The sequence below is a fragment of the Tamandua tetradactyla genome, chromosome 7 (assembly GCF_023851605.1).
Source record: "Tamandua tetradactyla isolate mTamTet1 chromosome 7, mTamTet1.pri, whole genome shotgun sequence".
Taxonomy (NCBI): domain Eukaryota; kingdom Metazoa; phylum Chordata; class Mammalia; order Pilosa; family Myrmecophagidae; genus Tamandua; species Tamandua tetradactyla.
The window spans coordinates 150413556-150432861 of record NC_135333.1 but is presented as its reverse complement, the minus strand read 5'-3'; the positions used below and the strand labels follow the sequence as shown (position 1 = coordinate 150432861).

Here is a 19306-nt window from a genome sequence, read left to right as displayed (position 1 = left end):
GTAAACTTGCTTATGGGAGTAATTTAAAATTTTCTCAAAATGTTGCCTAAGCAGAAACAAAGGGAAAGCATTTGGGAATCTTGAATATAGAAATATATAGAGAAACTGATATTATGATAATAGAACTCTATTATCTCTAATAGTAACTAACATATAGAGCATGCAAAAGATCCTGCTACGCCCCTCAAAAAAACATAATATACCCTTTAATTTATCATTTCTGCCAGATTGTAAAATCCACTTAATGGGTTAACATTGGAGTCTCAATGCTCTTCCTTTTGACCTTCTATGAACATAATGAATTCTCACACATTTAATGGTCAGGCCATTCCAAATACACTTTTATACAAATAAATTGTCACTTTTAAATATAATGCAGGTCTCGTTTGTATATACTTAGAATTCTTCAAGAGGAAAATAACAATAAATTGAAAAATATTTTTCTGTAGATTTTAAAAGAACTTCATATTTTCATTATTTCCAATGTTTTAAATTAAAAAAATCAATGAAAATACAAAAAGAATATAATGCAGAATTTCTTTAGATAAATTAAGAAAGGTTGCATTTTTAGTAAGTATATATATATATACTTACTATATAAATTATAGATAAATTATAATTCAGAACTTTTTAAAGTACCATCTACTGAAAGGACCTTCTGGTAAATACTAAAATAGAAAAGTCCTTTTTTTCCTCTAAAATTTAAAGCAATCTGATTAGTTCATCTTGCTTGCCTCATTTTTTTCGCACATGAAAGTAACAATAATTATTTCTCTGACCCTGCAGAGGAGACAAATTTGCTCAAGATACAAGAAATAGCCCCTTCCCTATTCTCATGCACTGTTTTCCAGGCCCACTCAACTGGAAAATAACTCAAGTCTGCTTGCTGAAGTGTCCTTCAGATTTGATTACCAGGGAAAATGTGTTAAAGGAGAAAAGATATAACCTTTACACAATTTCTGGATCTGCCTGAGTTTATACCTGCAAATGAACAATGATAGACATTCAGCAAAACAATTTCCCATTTCAAATGAAATGAATCTTACATGAAAAAAGTAAGAGAATCCATTTTAAGTGCTAAGACATTAAAATGGATCATTTGTTAAGGCTCTATTGTGATAATGGACAAAACGTGCCCAATAGAGTACAGTTTAAGGAACTCAACAGCTTCAACTTAAAAGTGAGCCTTAATTTAGTTGGTCTAATTCAGGCTGCTAAAATAACTAAAGGGAACAACTCGATGAGTTTATATTTTTCAGGTGTCAAAGCCAAGAAGCCAATTTAAACAAATAGGAAACTACTGTGAGAAGTTATTTATTTTGTAGCTTAAAGTCCAAAAAAAAAAAAAAGCTAACATTTTGCGAATGTTTTTATAAACGTTGTAAGCTATTTTTATGGGGCAAACAAGTAAATAATTTATTATTTTTTATCACTCACATATATTTTATATAACCAGTCTGGTCATTAGGACAACTGCTCTTGAGGATGATGTTCTCAAAAGGTTCAGAAGTGCTTTGAGAACCATCAAAGATTATATTGGGATGGTGTATTTTCTTTTGTTTAGATATATTGCTTGATAAACTATATCATATAAGAACCCTTTGTAAGTAAAAATATTTTATTATATATATATATATGGAAATTACCATAAACATTAACAAAGACATTTTCAATTATTAAAAAAAAGCTTCATAGTTTTTATAGAAGTTTCAAATGGAAAGATGTTTTTGAACATCACAGTACTTTTTCATTGAGCTATTGAATTACGTTGAAATATTGAATTACTTAGAAATTCAAGTTTTCATAGAAAAATTGGAAAGTTTGGCTTATCTTAAAACAACACTCTAGCCATAAGGGCCCTATCTTCTTGGTCTCGGGTCATACTGTGCTCTGAGTGGGGCAGGGTGTCTGCAGTCTTTCACCCTTCCTTATTATCCTTCTGACACTGAGGGCTCAAGCTCCCTTCAAAAGTTAATTGAGTCACTAATATTACATTAATTGGTTGGTCTCTGAAGGCTGGCTAGTCTTTAGCATAATGTAAAATGTTTACATTTACAAAAGAAAACAAAAATTTACATCTCTTATGAGCTTTCCTTGGCACTCTACCCCCGTTTCTATAACATTCCCCTTTCTTCCTTGGAAGTTGGAATTAATTTAGAATCTGAGGCAAGATAAGGGACTCTCAGGGACCTCTGTCTCCACATGACAAAGTGGCAAATACCTGGTACGGGTCTTCCCTTGAGGAGGCAGCTACTGACCTGATGGCAGAACCAGATGTCTGTTCCCCTCTCAGGGGATGTGTGGACAGACAGCATCTCCTAACTACAAAATAACCTCATCTGTCTAGATGCTTACCTAAAATTGCCCAAGTCATCCACAATTTTTTATGTATGTACCTCAAGCATGTGGGAAAATATTCAGAATTTTAATGAGAAACTTTAGTTTGAATTATTTTCTAACTTCGAGTAAAGATTTAGATTTTGGGTCAAAGCCTCGGCTTCCCAATTACTGGAAGTGCCTCTGTATTGGAGTTACCTTCAATCAAAATGCCTGGGGTTGTTGTTTTTAAAATCATACACTAGATTAATTTTCCTTAAAGCAGCAGACATGTATGATATAACAATGAGTCAAGTTATAGTCAACTAATGACAACGCTAATGGGACTTATTCAAATAGAAGGCACAGTAGTCTTTCACTAGTCAAGTGTACTTGTTTTACACTGGGCTTTACAATTCACATTTCAGTTTTCAAATGCTTTCTAGTTAACTATTTATTTCTAGGAAATGTTGACTTAAAACAGAAGAGAAAAAGAAAGTCACGATGCCTGCTTCAGCACTTCTTCTATGTGCCCAAAGATGCTGGGGTCCTCAATTGTAGGAGTTATCTGGAAAGAAGATTAAGAGTCTGATGAACAGGCTTCCTTCAGCACCTTACACTCTCTAATAATTAAACCGTTACATACAATCATGAACTCCTAATCTTATAATACTTAAGTGGAAATGCTCAAAAATAAGGGATTTTTAACTTAATATTCCAAAATGTAATTAGCAAAACTATTGGTCCTACATGTTGATATTTCTAGAATTCCTCCTAGGGCATTTCTATGGACCTTTACAGAATGAATAATTCTGTTTGAGTAATTGTCATTTACCCATACAACTACTCTTCTCTATTGCATTACTTTCTATTAGATCTTGGTAAAATATGTGTATCTATGCATGTAAAATATGCTCACAAATTAAAAGTATACATATGCATGAACCATTATTAAATTCCTTAAATAAATTTCACTCAAAATAGGGGTACCAGTTAGGGTACACACACACATATATATATATATATATATATATATCAATTAAGAGTGTTGAACTATCTACTGTCAGCCTCAATTGTTTTGCTTTGTCATTCATATGAATGATTCTAATGAGGGAAATGTAGCTTTAATCCAAAAAGATTGCATCTCCATGAGTACCTTTGAATTAAACTGATATATTTACTAATAGGAAAATCATTTTCACGTAAGAGTTCTTGTAATCATAACATATGGCATTATTTAATGTATGATCCTTTCCAAATCCTTCATTCCTTCATGTGCTGCTCAGCTATTCCAGAGGGAATGGCTATGCCGCACTCCACTTAACATTTATATATAAGTGCTATGTGTTTTAGGGCTATGATTCATGTTTGAGAACCATTTAAAAGTGTTTTGTTCTAACCTAAAGTTGTTAACAATGAAATGTGGAAAGACATGTCAGAACCCAGCATTAAACATCCTTGATAATTTACCTTATATGGCTTCCCATTGACAAGGGCAGAGAGAGCCGACCGGGGAATTTTGCCCGATCGGGTTTTAGGTAACTGCTTGACAAACACCGCATTTCGAAAAGCAGCCACAGGGCCAATGCTCTGTCTAACATGTTTCACAATTTCTTCCAAAACTTGTTCCTCTGTTGTATTTATATCTAGGAGGAAAGTTTAGATGATAAGCACTGGCTCAACCTTAGTTAATCATTCAGAGCCCAAACAGTCAGCAGGGACATGGATCTCTCACCTTTCCGCAGTACACAGAGTGCTAACGGGACATGACCTTTCAAAGGATCCTCCTTGCCAACCACAGCACAGTCCGCCACAGTTCCATGGGAAAGGACCGACTGTAATAAGGAAAGATGTTTCTTTAGAATAATTGATGCATATCAATTATTTCTGTTGGGAAAAAAATTACATGTCAGAGAACCCAAAGACCCATAGCTACCTGCTTGAAAATTACTCCCAATTCCATCATTACCAGGGAGGTGAGTGGGTAGGATCCCTTGTGGTAGTCACTTAAAGCCAACAGTAATTGAGATAAATTGCTTGGTTTATACCTGGAAAGTAAGGGAATGATTTCTTCATCACAATTGTTAATTAATGAAGTTAGGGGAAATGTGCAGTGGATACCACAAGTAAACAGAGCACAATGCCCTGTCCCACCCCACCCACAACAAAAAATGCAGGCTATCTCAGGGTAATTTGCCTTTTGCTCTGGTTACCATCAGCACATCGACCAGGGGAAACCAAGGCAGCCCCATGGCTCAATAGCTCAATAGTGATTATTGCTATGGGTTCTGTTAGTGAACAATCACCAGAGCATTCCATTTCTTGAATGGCCAACAATCCAGGGCAGAAATTCCAGGACTTGAAAGAAGAGGCTGACCATGGAGAAAAGTCCCTGACATCAGTGAATCACTGCTCTTGAAGAAACATTTTCATACTGTTTACTTTGAACTCTAAATTCTTTAAAGGGCAAAGCAGCTATGCATCTGGAATCATATGAATTCAGAGTTGGATAACCACAAGAAACAGAGAAGCTTAGGGTTAAAAAAAATACATATTTCTGCCATAATGGGCCTTTTAAAATGTATGCTCATAAAGTCCTTTTCTGAGAGATTAATATATATTTCAATAACTCCAGACTTCTGATGGCTAGAGAAAACACTGAGCATACTTGTACCCAGCAACTCATCCAGCAATCCTGATTCTTTCTTCTGTTCATGCCCTCAGCAATGTTTTTTGAATGTCTCCTGTCTTCTAGTCACTGTGCTAGCCTCGATGGTGAATTAAAATAGGCACAGTCTTTCTCATGGGTGCTTACAACCTAGTAGAGGAGGCAGATATCATGAATACTTAATTATTATGAATAATCTAAATGCAAATGTAATAAGGGCTCTTCAGGAAAGAATTCAGATGACTTCTCTGAGATACAGCAACAGACTTGGTAGCAGAATATGGGCTTCAAAGAAACCTTCCCTGAGGAAATGATACTGGAGTTGAGGTAAAGAGTGAATAGGCACTGATTAGGCAAGCGGAGAGAAGGAGGGGTAAATGCCCTGTGAAGGACTGAGCTTGCACCATTCAAAACCTGAAAGAGGCCACTGCCTGGAAAGCAGAGAGTAAGGGCAAAAATATAATATAAGATGTACTGGAAGAGAAGCAGCTGCAGAAGTAGGGGATGCGATAAGGACTACAGATTGTTATCTTAACAGCTGTGGGAAAGCACTGAAGGATTTTCAGGCATTGGGGATGAGATGTAAGATTAGGCTGGATTTTGATGAACACAAACTCAGTATGGTATTATCCTGGAGAATAAATAGAGAGTTGTATTAGGTGGGTGCTACTGTTTATGCAGGGAAACCACAACAGAGGTTACTGTAGAAAATTGAGCATTACTCCTCAACCTTTTGTAAACGTCAGGTTCCAAGTACTGGGTTGACTTCAATGTAGCTTTTGGTGCCTACAGTGTGCTAAGGATAGTACATGTTTAATAAATGATTTGATACTGTATATTTTATTTACTTCATGCTGATGAGGTAAAGATGCCCATGCTCATTTTCCATTTTTGGACTCAACCAAAAAGCTTTTGCTACACACACAATATACAACATCGTAGTTGTACATTTCGATCTCATACTGTTTCGATCCCAAAATGCTCCCAACAGTTTTCCCATGTGTTGAGGTCTTGATCATTTTTAGGCCCACATTTGGAGAGCAGAGAGATCAATTTTATTGCCAGATGTTTGTTTTGGTAGAGAGGATAGTCAAGGTCACCAGCCACTGAGGAGAATACTCTGTCCCCAGTGATAGGATATCAATTTCACAAGCTAGGTCTTGTGATGCCAACTTGGTATTCTGTTAATGAGTAGAGAAAAACTCTATAACCAGACTAATATAGAGCTTTAAGTGTAGGGAAAAAATACACATTTATAAGGTGTTCATTGGTGTCATAAGCCTCTATACCCGAGTTTTTTAGATGCCAAAATACCTGTTCAAATCGGTGTAAAAAAACCAATCATATAGATATCTTATCACCTATCCAAGTGACACTGAATGTCAAAACTTCCAGTTTGCAACTTTTTTACTTTATTTTAATTTCACTACATTTTCATCCTCAGTATTAGCTTTTTCAGAAGTGTATGGGAAAACATAAAATGTTTTTCTGTATGGGTAGGGAGTATTTTGAAATCAGAAGTAACATATAGTAAAATTCCCTATAGTATCAAAGATTTTCATTTTCACCAAGTGTGGATAAATTCTTCTTAAAAGTCTGAAAGAAACATGATCATTCTTAATGAAACTCATTATTAAAGTGAATAAAAGTTTATTAATCTAGGGCAGGCAATGGTGGCTCAGTGGCAGAGTTCTCGCCTACCATGCCAGAGACCCAGGTTCAATTCCTGGTGCCTGCCCATGCAAAAAAATAAAAAAAGTTTATTAATCTATAATAATCTAAAGGAAGGGAGGCATTTTTCTATGTTGGCCTCACAAACAATATTTGCATGCCTAATGATTATTTCAACAACCAAATAGTTAAAAAAGAAATCTTCAAAATATGTCTTAACATTTGAGAAACAGAAGCCAACCCACGGGTGGAGGGGGGGTGGGGGGGTGGAGTAGGGCAGGAAAAATCACAAGTCACATTTACGTATTCTTCCATTACAAAAAATATATCCATGAAGCAGCTGTGGTTAACTGTCATTTGATTAGCTGAAAGAGTGAAACAAACTTGAAGTAATTATCTCACCACAAGTGAGTAAATAACAGTTATGACAATAGGGCTGGTAAATGCAAGTCATTCAGTGTTCCTGGAGTACTGGCATTTTTAGTATAAATTTAGTTTAAAATGATTCCGTGGCTTCAGAGGGCTAAACTACACAGGCTTCTCAATTATGTTTTACTTTTAAATTTATAAAAATTAGTTTAGATTAAGCACCCTCAGAAGATACAAAGATAATGTCTCTGCAGTGGATGAAAGAGGATATGCCTTTTTGCATTTTTATTTCCCCTGAAATTGAAGTGTCTAGAAAACGGAGAGATTCCACATCTTCACCAATAATTGTATCAATACTCCAGAAAATATGCAGCAATTCTGTTATGTAGTCATTCATTCAATCTTGGGTAGAATTGAACTGCATGTCAACTTTGTTGTGCTCACAGCCACTTTATGGAAATACATTCAAGCTCAAAGAAATCATTCCTCAAATAGAGAACAAAATAGCTAACTTGGAAAACAAACACTGGCACTTTGGTTAGAACAATCTTCAAAACAGTAAATGGTATGTGAATTCTGCCCTAGGCTTTAAATTCAGCTTTCTAATACCAGATTTCCAAGTTTCCAAGGCTGTCATAATATAGCAAACTGCAATTTAAGCACAAGTGAAAGTGAAATCAGGGAGTTCAACTTTGTTTCTCGGAGATATCTTCACGAGAAAACAACTGAACAGAAATAACCACCTTACAACTAAGAATTCAGGATTTAAGGGATTATTTTGATTACTGAACCATCATATAGTAGTCCTTTTTGCTTTCTATTTTATTGGAGTAGACAGAGGGAATTTCCTGAAATCTCTAAATTGTAAGCCAGCTGCCTTGATCTCTGACAATGATTGTGTAGCCTCCATCTGCTGCCCCTGTGATTGCAAAAGCCAGTGACTAACCGTCATTTGTACCCAGTTATCCAATTTTTCAACTTTAAGTCTTGTGATCACTAAAGACAGCCCCTAAGGTTTATTAATGAAAGGTCTTGGGTCAGCCCAGAGCTAACCCATCCCAAGTTCATAGTTTTCTTGTTGAGACTGGATCTAACCAAAGTGGGCCCCCGCCTGACGTGCAGTAGCTTAGACGCTAACCTATAAGTCACCTATACTCATTCTGCCATTTTCTTACATCCATTCTGTGACTACAATGTAATTGATCTGCACATGCTCAGTAATTAGAGAACCTCTAATTACATCATCTGGGGCCACTGTGCTCATTATCCTAAACCCTGCCCATGTTTCACTCTAATAAAACTATCAGAATTACTGCAGTTTGGGGAGCCAGGTTGTGGGCCAACACACCATCTGTTTTCCTGCTACGTGCCTAGTAATAAACTTTTTCTCTTTTTGAAATCCTGGTATCTCCGGAATTGGTTATTGAGCGCGTCAGGCAAAAGAATCCACCGTCTTTCTCTGGTAACATTATCTCCTAATAACTCCGGCAGAAATGTTCTGAGCTAACCAATTTCATATCCAATTTTCTTAAGAACTCCTTGAACTTCCACCAATTTCCCAAGTATCCAGATGGAAGTGAGGCTTTCAAAGATTAATCAACTGCTCAAATAGATTTAATTATTACGTAGTAGTTATAGAAGATGCTCACAGGTATTAGAATCTGCAAGAACAATAACGTCCTACTAAATTTATAAAAGCTAATTTAGGGCTCTATTTTCTTATGATGAGAAAGAACACAGTTTCCTGAAACATTTTTGAGGTAAGAATTTTAATAACATTTTTGCTTGATTTATCTTACATAAGGTACCACACTTGTCAATTTTTTACTTTGGGAAACTGGAAAAGCACTGGTATCATCATTAGAGCTAAAACAACCAGTCTATATTTTTTCTACAAATGAGACTTTCAATGAATTAAAAGCTTAAATTCCATTTCAAAAAGTCAGAATGGAACTCAGCATTCACCGCTGAGCACTATGGTAAAAAACAGCATATAAATATAAGGTAAGGTTTTTGACTACTTTAATAAGAGCTGGTTATGTCATCAGCCTAAGCATTTCAGACACATATTAAGTATCGATTTGCTAAGCAATCTTGCTAGAGATGAGAAAAAGCCAGTAAAGAATGTTGGTTCACAACCCTCTAAGGATTCTTAGAGAAGATAAGTCTGACAACAATTGAGATATCAATTTCCTTATTACATATAATATTCAATAAAGAGTTCATCATTGATGCTATATAAAGGGAGATATTTACTTAAAGAGAGGTGCTCCATTATGTGCTGTAAGTTCTCCAGAATCCAGTGATAAAATTTCTGTTAGTGTTCAATGATTTTCCATCTTTCCATTTTCACTGCCTATCTTGTGTTGTCACAGCTATCTCTATTGTCACATACATATAGTATGGAGAATGTCAGTAGGAATATATTAAAGCACAAGAATATTTGAATAGGTTGCCACTTCTCTTTTCATTCTAAAACAAAGGGCCAAGGATTTTGACTGATAATAAGAGCTGGGCATAAGTAATCCTGGAACTTTAATTAGCTGAGTCTGCAGGCAATGCAGGTAGACATCAGAGGTAATCTCTTAGAAGAAAGAAAATGAAAGTTCATGTAGCTTGAACTACTTTTTGCCAACACACCAAAATAAATGAAGCATAAATTTCCATTCCAGGTGTTCAGAAAATTCAAAGTAGTCAAAGCGAGATAATATTATAATAGCACACAAAGTTCACATGTTCCAAAATATCTTATTAAATTATTTCCTCTTACTCAATACCACACTGACTGTCACTGGAAACAAATCAACATGACAAAAATTGTTAAGCTGATACGTTTTGGCCAAACTAAGCACAGGATTTAGAGAAGGTGACTACCTTTTAATTAGGGGATTTATTCTGTACAGTCTGATCTCACTGAATTAATTGTGCTGCTTTAACATTTTTCATTCATTTAAATTGCAGTTTGCCTTGCTTGGCCTTAAAACCCCTCCGGGTTCTGGTTCCAGAAAAAATGGAGTATATGCCTTCTATCTTATCTCTCCCAGTAACTGCAGTTAAAAACCCTGGGCTAAAGTACATAAACAAACTATTAGAAGACCCGATCAGAAGTAATAAGAACTTGAGAGATAATGTGGTAACGAGTTCCCTGCTTTTTTGTTTGTTTATGGGTTTTTTGCTGTTGTTGCTTGTTCCCTTGTTGGTCTGTTTTGCCTCCTGTGTATTTTGGCCTGGGCGCTAAAGCAGTCCCAAATCTGGACCTTTCAATGAATGCAGACAGAAAACGCCCTGAGAAAACCCTGCTCCCTCTAGTTAGAGGATTGGGAAGGGCAGGTGAGGGGATGTTAACAGAACTCTTTTGATTTTATCCTCCCTACTGAAGGGGGACACCAGAAAAGAAGCAGTGCCCTTGGCCTCCCTATAGGGTGGCAGTGATCTTGTCAACTCTGCACTCCCTACAAGGTAAGGCGAGCAAGACTCAGCCCCACTTGCCCTCCCCACTCACCATGAAGGCAGCCCCTGAGGATGGAGCATTGCTGACTTGTCCTGCCCTACTCCAGGCACCTGTCAGCAAAAACACAGGGCCCTTTGCTCTCCCTAGGGTCACTGTGTTGATAGACTCTGCAGGGCTGAACCTGTCTAATAGTGTTGTGAAGTTCAAGTCCTGACTTTCTACCCAGAAGAGCAGTTAAGTGGGAGCCCTGGGAATCAGAGAGTGAGATTTCAGGAAGAGAAGGGAGCTAAGAAATGGATACTTTAAATGTGTGTGAAGTTCTGGGCTTATCCCCAGCTGTGCATGCATGAATTCAAATAGAATCAGCGCGGCAAAGATTCTGAACACTGGACTTGTTTCAGACTGGCCTCTGAAAGGGGCACAAGGAGGACAGACCAGAATGGTGCTGCAAAGGCTTTGAAAACTCGATACTGGAACCACAATTTGCAAAAAGTGGGCCAAGATAAGCAGTGTGATTTTAACTGGGTCAATAGATACTAAACTCAAGATGATCCACATGTTGGAATTATCAGACACAATTTTTAATGCAGCTGCTATAAGTGTGGGGAAATAAAACTCGCCTAGATTTCTTTTTGACTCCTGTCAAAAGTCTTTGTCTCCTGATACTTTGTAAATTCCAGTAGATGCAGATTTGTAGTCATTTGTCTAGTTAATTGCTCTGATCTCAAAGTATAATAGTTTTTCAATTTCCCTGGGAGGGCCAAATGGCTGCAGCTGGGGACTAGCTCCCTAAATTAAATACCCAAGGTGCTAGGGAGACTAGAGTACCATCTCCCAGGTATCTACATGTTAAAAAAGATAAAGTCCCAAAACAGATAAACATTTCCATGCTGTAAAAGTTGAGACAAACAGAGCTTTGGAGCTCCTGGCGATGTTTATTTACATACCAAAGGGTTGGAGTTAGATACCTTTTCAGAGAGAGTGAGATAGCTGCCTCGTTCTCCTTTTAAGCATGAAATCATTTTGCATTGTCCTTGACCTATGAAGTATTTGGCTCCTTTTGTAGGAAAAATTCCCATGGCTCGATTGGGCCACCCAGGTGAAAGGCCTGGGGTAAGAGGGGAGGGGAAGATGCACTTATTATTAAGAAGCCTGAGTCTGACCCAATATACCTGATGCACATTCTGAATAAAATTCATAAAGATTAGTTAAAAACCTAACATAGGGCGGGCCGCGGTGGCTCAGCGGGCAAAGTGCTTGCCTGCTATGCCGGAGGACCTCGGTTCGATTCCCGGCCCCAGCCCATGTAACAAAAACGGAAAAACAAAATACAATAAAGCAAGAAAATGTTTGGAGATGTTTCCCTTTCTTCCTTCCTTCCTTCCTTCTATCCTTCCTTCCTTCTCTCTCTCTGTCTTTCCTTTAAAAAAAAAAAAAAAAAAACCTAACATAACCATGGTCTAAGATGAATGGACAAACACTCTTGGAATGAAAGAAATACAGAGGTTCTAGCAGAGAAATGAGTCTGCAAAAAAAAAAAAAAAAAAGAACCAAATAACTTAAAATAAGGACAGAAATGGTAAACAGAGGAATAAAAAAAATAGAAGACACATTGAGAAAACTAATAATAAACTGGTAGGTATAAATATGTCTTTAATTAAATGCAAATGGCCTAAAACCACAAGTTAAAAGACAGAGTTTATCAGATTGGATTAAAAAACAGACCTAACTATATGTTGTCTATAAGAAACCCATGTAAACGATACTGATCTAAATATATTAAAAAGGAAGAAGGGAAGGAGGGTGCAAGTGTAGTTCAGTGGTAGAATTCTCGCCTGCCATGAGGGAGACCCAGGTTCGATTCCCAGTCCATGCACTTCCCCCAAAAAAATCAAACAAGCAAAACAAACAAAAACCAAGCAAACTAACAGAAATTCAACAAGTGGTGCTGCAATAATGGAATACACACATGGAAAAATAATGAAGTGTGTCCCCACCATACAGCATACAAAAAAAAAAAAAAAAAAAGGAAAAAGGGAAAAACAAGAGTGATTTAACTACTAATAAAAAAATCTAGAGTGGCTATATGAATAGCACATTAAGCAGGTTTCGGAACAAGGAAAATTACCATAAATAAAAAAAATCAATACATTTCAACGAAGATTTTATTCCAGGAGCACAAGAATAGTTGAACAGTTGAAAATTAATTAATGCAATTTACCACATTAACAGGCTTAAAAAAGAAAACCAACCACATGATCATATTAATAGAGGCTGAGCAAGTATTCAACAAAATTCAACATTTATTCATGATCAAAGAAAAACTCAGCAAAATAAGAATGAAGGGAACTTCCTTAATTTGATAAAAGGCATACTCCAAAAACACCTACAGTTAGCATTATTCTTAACGGTAAAAGACCGAATGCTTTTACCTTAAGATCAGGAACTAGGAAAGCATGTCTAATCTCATCACCCTTACTCAATATCATACTGGAAGTCCGAGCCAGTGCAAGCAGGCAATAAAAAGACATAAAAGGCATTCAGATTGGAAAGGAATAAAACTATCTCTATTCATAGACCACATGATTGTCTACATAGAAAATTCCAATTAAGAAAATCTACAATAAATAAATTTAGCAAGATCATAGGATATATATTAGTATACAAAATCAATCATAGTATTGCTAGACACTAACAATGAAAAATTGGTGGCCGAATTTAAAAAAAAATCAACACCATTTATAATAGCAACAAAAATTAGGTACTTATGTGTGACGATACCAAAATTTATTGAGAATTGGTATACTAAAAAGTACAAAAAATGCTGATGAAAGATACAAAAAAGACATAAATAAATGGAGAGACAAAGAACAGTAAAATCAAATATAAATTACAAAGCTATAAAACTCTTAGATGAAAGCAAAGGAAAAAATATTTGTGACCTTGGTTTGGGCTAAGAGTTCTTAAATATGACACAAACATCATGATCTGTAAAAGAAAATAAATTGGTGAAACAGATCATCAAAATGAAAATGACTTTGTCTCTGTGAAGAGCACTTTTAAGAGAATGAAAAGACAAGCTACAAACTGGTAGAAAATATTTGCACATCACATATCAGCCAGGACTTCTGTCCAGAATATATAAAGAACTCTCCAAACTCAACAATAAGAAAATAAACAACCCAATTTTAAAATAAATGGACAAAAAAATCTCAACAGACCTTTATGGAGGGCAAATAAGCATGTGAAAAGATGCTCAACATCGTTACTCATTATAGAAATATAACCTGAACCACAATGAGATGCCTTTACATTTGTCTTAGAATGGTTTACATAAAGGATACTGACAATGTTGAATGGCGGCGAGGATGGGAAGCAATAGAAACTCTGAACCACTGCCGATGGGATATGACCACTCTGGAAAAACTGCTTGGCAGTTTGTTATTAACCTAAACATATTCTTATCATATAACCCAGCAAACCCACTTCTAGATATTTATCCCGGAGAAATGAAAACTATTCTTTATTCAAAAAATACATATATACACACCTGAATATACATATATACTTTTATGAAAAAAAAATATATAGATGCATCATTCTTTTTTTTTTTTTTAACATGAGCAGGCACCAGGAATCAAACCCGGGTCCCCTGGCATCGCAGGCAAGCATTCTTGCCTGCTGAGCCACTGTGGCCCACCCAGATGCATCATTCTTAATTGCCAAAATCTGAAAACAATGCAAATGCCCTTCAATGGATGAATATCTGCACAATGGAAAGCTAATCAGTAACAGAAAAGAACAACTTATTATACACAGGACAACTTGGCTGATTCCTAAATGCATTTCCCTAAGCGGAAAAAAAAAAAAAAAAAAAAAAAAAAAACAGTCTCCAAAGGTAACATGCTGTATTATCCTATTTATATGACATTGCAGAGAAGGCCAAGCCAATAGAACAGAGAAAAACCAGTGGTTGCCCACATTTTAGAGTTGGGGAAGTGTCAGACAACAAAAGTGATGTTATTAGGGAATGCTTTGGCTGTGTTCAAATTGTTATGTATCTTGTCTATGGTGACAGTTACCACAATCGATGCAAGTATAAAATCTCAGTTGTATAATTTGTATAACAAAAAAGTGACTCATTTTAAATAGGAAAAAAAGTTTTGAAAACCCATTCTTTGGACTTTGTGCAACTTAATTTGAAAGAAAATTCTCAGTATTTAAAAGGACAACAAATTGTTTAAATCTCACACTTTTTAAAGATTGCATGTGAACCCAGTCATCAGAAGCAGCAGTATATAAGCTTATCCATAAGAAAAACAAATATATTTATGTACCTAAAACTCGTCACCACTAGGCAGGGAGGGGGAAAATGTTGAGAATATAAAAATCTGCATTAAGAGGAAATGAGACAAATTAAGGCTGTGGTAATTCTCGAAGCAGAATGATTTAACCTCAATATTGTTTTCAGTTCAACTCTGTTCCTAAACACACCTGGGATAGAAAACCAATATTCATCAATACCTCTTCAATGGCACCTGCAGAAATCCTGTGACCTGCAACATTTATTACATCATCAACTCGAGACATAACATACAAATATCCTTCTTCATCCATGTAACCGGCATCCATGGTGTCATAATATCCCTGAAAACAGAATAAATAATGCTTAATTAGTCTGTAGTGTTAGGTGATATAATCATTTTTAAACTTGGGAGAATATAAAATGGATAAAAATGGATTTACCATATGCATTTGACTTTCTTTCATGACCAGGCTATGGAATTAAATTTCTTTTGATTTTGAAAGATTACTAGAATCTCCTAGCTCCTCTAACAGCCAGGAATAAATTACAGTGTTCATACATATGTTCAAGTGATGTGTTTGAACTTAGAGTAGTAAAGTTTATGAACCCAATTTCTTTTTTTAATGGCGAAGTAATAGCTCAATATTTCCAACATACTTTGGTATTGGGAAGTAATTCTTTGATTTCTCTCTAATTGTATTAATTTTTAATAGCTTTAAGATTCCTTGTTTATAATTACAAAATATAACACAAAATTTTTAACATGGATTAGGAATTGGACTCAAGAATTGGTGAAATTTAATAGCAAGTGTGCAATTCAATGTTTAATCAACTCAAAGCAGTAAATCTTCAGTTATTCAGAAGCCAAAGTAGAGTAAAGAATCAAGAAGAATAAAAAGGGAAAAGGAAATAAATATTACTCCCCCTAATGCTTCTGCATTATCATGATACCTATGCTTGCGAACATGGGTTTTGTTACAAATCCAGGTGAGTCACTATCTGTGTCTCTTGACCTTTCTGGGGTTCAGTATACTTATCTGTGAAATGGGGTAAGGATCCCTTCCTTGAAAATCACAATGAAGCATAAATGAGATGGTGTCTATAAAGTAGAGAGGATGGGCCTGGGATATCATGGGCCTTCAGTAAGTGGCAATTCTTATTGTGATTACAATCAATATTATTACTATTAGAGAGGCACCCTAGAGTGGTTGAGAGCATGGTCTCTGGAGCTAGAGTATATGGATGGAAATCTCAGGTCCATCACTTCTAACTTATGGGACCCTGGGCTAGTTTCTCAATTCTTCTGTGCCTCACTATTCCCCTTTATAAAATGGGTATTACTAAAGTACCTATCTCAAAAGTTTTTTATTTGAGGATTAAGTGTATTTAAAGTATGGAAAGCACACAGCCATAGCACATACTAAGAGTGCTGCTATTAAACCCTCAGATGAGAGGTTTGAAGTCGGGTAAGAATGCAGAGCACAGAATCACTCTATACAGCTTAAGCATTGAGTGCCATTATGAGCATACACATGACCCAGGCATGGAGTGAAAGGAAGGTGAACAAAACATGAAACAGGAGACACTCTTTGTTATCTGAGGACTGGGGCTTTGACTTTGAAAACACTGTCTCTATTCTATAGCCACATGGGAATTAAAATAAAGACCACAGAAGATATTCAGAAAAAAAGACATCAAAAATAGGCAAAGCGATGGAAAAATGTAACTCCAGGGCCAGCCGCAGGAATTGTGTTCACATAGGCAGGAGCAGAGGCAGTTAAAAGGCATGAATGACAATGTACAGTGGTCATCAGTTGCTCTCAGTATGTACAAAAGAATCCAATGGAGGAAATGATATAGTGCATGGGTAAAACAGTTTAAATTAACCAAAAAAGGTTCTGGTGTCAAGGAAAAGCTAAGAAAAATGGGGAATTTCTACCTACAAAGACTGATAAATACAATTATAAAAATTGCTTATTGAGACAATTGCGGTTTGGACGTTCCCATCCCTGAGAGCTGGCAATGGTTCAGATAACCGTTAAAAGTTTTTTTGTGATCTATGGTTCTAGGAGCAAGTTGCTTAATTTAATAGGCAAGAACTGTAGAAAAGTACATAAGGCAGCAAAAATATATTGAAGTTCTTACAGGAAATTTCTCAAAGTATAAATGCTTGAATGCTTCCTGATTCTTCCAGAGTCCCGAAAAAGCCCCAGGTGGTAATGGCAACCTTACATAAAAAAAGAGCAGTTAGAATTATGATGAAAGTGGCCATAAAGACAGATTGATTAGAAACATTGTATTTCCAGTGTGATGGTTAATCACAATTCAAATCCAACATTGAAATGCAACCTTAAATCTGCTGGGCAGATCAAATCTAATTGAGATGGACGAATGCAATAATGGCATGGCAGAACAACTGAGGAATGACTAGTTTCTGTGCACAAAAGGCACACGCATTGGCATCCAAAGTTATTAGCAGCAATCCTTACAATAAGCATAACATCTGAAAAATAAAAAAGAACCAAATATCCACCCCTGAATTACTCTATAAGGCAAACTATCCTTCCACTATAGGAAAAATACTTTTTTTTCCCCTAAGTACCAAGCTACTAACTGTGATGCATGCCTATCTCTTTGGGTCATCGAGGTTGAAGAAAAGGTGACTCTCTTTCATATAGGTTAACAATTTTGCACAATTTAGTAGACTATTCCAATCAAACTTATCTTCAAAATCAATGTTCCTCCCTCCCCTGGGAAAGCCCTCTCACCATTCTCTCTTCTAATCTTTCTTTCCATGACCATCCTGACTAGGCGAGTTCTTGGTCCTATGAAAACATGGCGATATTTGAGTATATAAAATGCAAGGTAGCATATGAGTAGATCTTCTTTCTAACCAATTTCCTCTTATACTTTTTTCTTCCATTAGTGCACATGGCAAGGGTTTAATTGTTATCTCTAAATGAATGAATGAATGAATAAATATATCATATTGTTTCTCCATATAAGAACCTAGCTAATAAAATAATTAAAATTGTTTTCTGGTCACAGGAACTTTTTAGATGCTTCATAGTTTGGAAAGCTAGACACTGCAAAGCTTATGGCCTTACAAAAACCCACCCCATGATACTCAAAGAATTTTTAAAAAATCAGTGACACAGTGACTTTGCAGTGCTGATGCAGAGAAGACTGGAAATGAAGTTAGGATTTCTCAACTGTTGCTCAAAACTTTCAATATTTGCATTTATTTTCTGAAGTCAGGAACAGTGCAGATTTTTATACCATCTTTCATTCCTGCAAGACTGGTCTGCAAATATCTGTGTATGCCCATAGGCCCTGGGAATCAAGAATGACATATCAAGGGTTCTTCATATAAGGTGCATGAACAGGCTTCTGAGGAATCTCTGAAACTCTTAAAAGCATATTTAAAATTTAGTTTTATGTAGATATGTATTGCATGTTTTTTGAGGAGAGGGTTTTTGGCTTTCATACAGTATCAGTGGGTTAGGGGATACACACCATATTAAAACGTCAGTTCAATGGAAACAGAATTGCAATCTAAAACACACTTCAGTAGTGAAAATAGGTCACCCTAAGAATGCTTTAATGCACCTTTAATCTTTAATCATTATAAATACAAAATCTCAGCTTTCTCCTATTTCCTGGAATTAAACCACCCTTGGAGAGGGACATCATATTGCATAGCTAATCCCTTGTTCCTATAGAGTCTCCATTTTATATGATACATGGTTGACAGTAGGGGTTTGGGGAAACGGCAGTGAAGAGCATAAGAAAAAGGGGAGAAGTGTTACAGATTAAATCATGTACCCCACAAAGACATGTTCAAGTCCTAATCCCAATCCCATGGGTGTGAACTCATTAATAAATAGGATCTTCGAAGACCCCATTAAGTAGAGGTCAAACTGAATTGGGTGGGTCTTAATGCAATATGTCTGCAGTCTTACAAGCAGAAGAAAACTTGGAGGTGGAGGTGGATGGCCATGTAACAAAGGGAGAGACTGAGCTATGGATTCGGGGCAAGCCACCGGCAGAACGCCACAGGCTTTGGAGAAAGCACGATCCTGTCAAAACTCTGATTCTGGACTTGTAAAACTGTGCAACAATAATTGCATCCAAAGCTGTGATACAATGCCGTTCTATTGTTTCAGCCAACCAGCCTGAGGTATTTGTTATAACAGACCCGGAAAACTAAGAGAGGGAGGTCAAGGAGGAAAAATGAGGAGGATGGGGTCCCACAATGTTGAAAGGAGAGAAGCAGGTGCTTCCCATATTATCCTACAGGAACATCTAAAACACAACTCACTATATGCAATATGTGATAGAGACTTTATCTAGGAGGAAATGCCTTGAGAAAGGAGCAGGCTCAGAGAACTGGACATATAGGAGGTAATTTATGATCTGGTTCACGAAGCTGAGAAAGGACTAGTAAAGGAAAGCACTTAATGCTGAGTGAGTGACAAGTCTTACCCTCTTCCTCAAGTGTTTCTTCTATTTCTTCCTCATTATT

At 36.4% G+C, this 19306-nt stretch overlaps 1 protein-coding gene across 1 annotated transcript in view; it reads right to left on the bottom strand.

Annotated features, from left to right (window-relative positions):
• Positions 1–2690: 2690 nt before the first annotated feature.
• Positions 2691–19306, bottom strand: part of ACSS3 (acyl-CoA synthetase short chain family member 3) — a 184695-nt gene continuing 168079 nt past the window's right edge. Inside the window, exons 12-16 of the mRNA XM_077111526.1 lie at positions 16927–17008; positions 15000–15122; positions 4052–4151; positions 3787–3962; positions 2691–2884 (exon numbers count right to left, since the gene is read on the bottom strand). Of these exons, the coding sequence (XP_076967641.1) occupies positions 2816–2884; positions 3787–3962; positions 4052–4151; positions 15000–15122; positions 16927–17008 (550 nt within the window). The 3' untranslated portion in view covers positions 2691–2815. The remainder of the gene's footprint in view (positions 2885–3786; positions 3963–4051; positions 4152–14999; positions 15123–16926; positions 17009–19306) is intronic.